General features: G+C 66.7%; 1 protein-coding gene across 1 annotated transcript in view; it reads left to right on the forward strand.

Moving 5' to 3' along the window:
• Nucleotides 1-2,464, forward strand: part of CD248 (CD248 molecule) — a 2,669-nt gene extending 205 nt beyond the window's left edge. The window contains exon 2 of the mRNA XM_029957165.1: nucleotides 1-2,464. This exon is cut by the window's left edge and continues 61 nt beyond it. Coding sequence (XP_029813025.1) covers nucleotides 1-2,184 — 2,184 coding nt within the window. The 3' untranslated portion in view covers nucleotides 2,185-2,464.

Below are 2,464 nucleotides of genomic sequence, written 5' to 3' on the forward strand. Positions count from 1 at the left end.
TGGAGGGCCTGCCGCGAGTTGGGGGGCGACCTGGCCACGCCGCGGACCCCTGAGGAGGCGCAGCGTGTGGACAGCCTGGTGGGGCCCGGCCCGGCCAGCCGGCTGCTGTGGATCGGCCTGCAGCGGCAGGCCCGGCAGTGCCAACCGCAGCGCCCGCTGCGCGGCTTCACGTGGACCACGGGAGACCAGGACACGGCCTTCACCAACTGGGCCCAGCCCGCCACGGGGGGGCCCTGCCCGGCGCAGCGCTGCGCGGCCCTGGAGGCGAGCGGAGAGCATCGCTGGCTCGAGGGCTCGTGCACACTGGCCGTCGATGGCTACCTGTGCCAGTTCGGCTTCGAGGGTTCCTGCCCAGCGTTGCCAGATGAGGCGGGCCAAGCAGGCCCTGCGGTCTACACCACGCCCTTCCACCTGGTCTCCACTGACTTTGAGTGGCTGCCCTTCGGCTCCGTAGCTGCCGTGCCCTGCCAGGCTGGCAGAGAGGCCTCCCTGCTCTGCGTGAAGCAGCCTGAGGGCGGTGTGGGCTGGTCTCGGGCCGGACCCTTGTGCCCGGGCACCGGCTGCGGCCCGGACAACGGGGGCTGCGAACACGAGTGTGTGGAGGAGGTGGACGGTCGAGTGTCCTGTCGCTGCACCGAGGGCTTCCGGCTGGCAGCAGACGGGCGAAGCTGCGAGGATCCCTGTGCCCATGCGCCGTGCGAGCAGCAGTGTGAGCCCGGGGGGCCACAGGGCTACAGCTGCCACTGCCGCCTGGGCTTCCGGCCGGCCGAGGACGAGCCGCACCGCTGCGTGGACACAGACGAGTGCCAGATCGCCGGCGTGTGCCAGCAGATGTGCGTCAACTACGTTGGTGGCTTTGAGTGCTACTGCAGTGAGGGCCACGAGCTGGAGGCTGATGGCATCAGCTGCAGTCCTGCGGGGGCCACGGGTGCTCGGGCCTCCCAGGACCTCGGGGACGAGTTGCTGGATGACGGGGAGGATGAAGAGGACGAACACGAGGACTGGGAGACCTTTGACGGTGGCTGGACAGAGGTGCCTGGGATCCCATGGATGGAGGCCACGCAGCCACCTGACTTTGGCCTGGCCTATAGACCTAGTTTCCCAGAGGTGGGAGAGCATCGGATGCCCTACCTGGACCCGACCTGGCCACCCCCACTTAGTGCCCCCAGAGTCCCCTACCACTCCTCAGTGCTCTCTGTCACCCGGCCTGTGGTGGTCTCTGCCACACGTCCCACACTGCCTTCTGCCCACCAACCCCCTGTCATCTCTGCCACACGCCCGCCCCTGGCCCCTCAGTCCCCCATGATCCCTGCCAGGTATCCAGCTTTGCCTCCTGAGAACCGGTTCCCCATGATCTCAGCCAGCCATCCAGATCTGCCCTCTGCCCGCCAGCCCCCCATTATCTCTGCTACTCACCCAGCACGGCCCCCTGCCCGCCAGCCCCCCATTATCTCAGCCAGATATCCTGAACTGTCCCCTGCCCACCAGTCCCCTGTGTTTGCAGACACCCACATCACTGACACTCGGACCACCACTCATGTGCCTCAAATCCTTGCTAACCACACCCCTCTGGTCACTACTTCCAATGCCCACCAATCCCTTGTCACCCCAGATGTCCCCGTTCTTAAAGTCCAGGCCACCCACCTTCCCATTACCTCGACTGTCCAGCCCCCTCTGACCCCTACCTCCAGATCCCCTGTGCCCCCTGCCCATCAAGTTCCCATACCTGCTGCCACCCAGTCCCCTGCCCCCCGCGCTACCCTCACCTCCGTGCCCCCTCAGAATCCCCCTAACCAGACCTCTCTCACTGGCCCTACACACCCCCATTCCAAACCCCCACAAGCCCCAAGGCAAGGTGCGCATGACCCCAAACTGGCCCCATGGCTGCCCTCAGCAGCCCCCACAGCAGCCCCCACAGCCCTGGGGGAGGCCGGCCTGGCAGGCCACAGCCAGAGGGATGACCGTTGGCTGCTGGTGGCTCTCCTCGTCCCAACATGCGTCTTCTTGGTGGTTCTACTCGCACTGGGCATCGTGTACTGCACCCGCTGTGGCCCCCACGCACCCAACAAGCGAGTCACTGACTGCTATCGCTGGGTCACCCACGCTGGGAGCAAGGGCCCAACAGAACCAATGCCCCACCGGGGCAGCCTCACGGGGGTGCAGACCTGCAGAACCAGCGTGTGATGGGGCGCAGCCCCCCCCCCCGCGGGGTGGGGGGAAAGGGAGTGCATTGGACACATGGCCCAGGCTGCACCAGGGACCCATGGGGGCTGCCCATCTGGACAGAGGGCTTCCTGCCCCCCACCCCGGGCTGAGCCAGGCTCCTCTGTCAGTCAGCTACCAGACTGGACTCTGGGAACTCTGCTCTCCACCCCAGCACTCGCGACTGAGGAGACACTGAGGCCCCCAGGACCTCAGGGGGTGGGTGCTGGGGTCTTCTCCAATAAATGGGGTGCCAACCTTA

The sequence above is a fragment of the Suricata suricatta genome, chromosome 11 (assembly GCF_006229205.1).
Source record: "Suricata suricatta isolate VVHF042 chromosome 11, meerkat_22Aug2017_6uvM2_HiC, whole genome shotgun sequence".
Taxonomy (NCBI): domain Eukaryota; kingdom Metazoa; phylum Chordata; class Mammalia; order Carnivora; family Herpestidae; genus Suricata; species Suricata suricatta.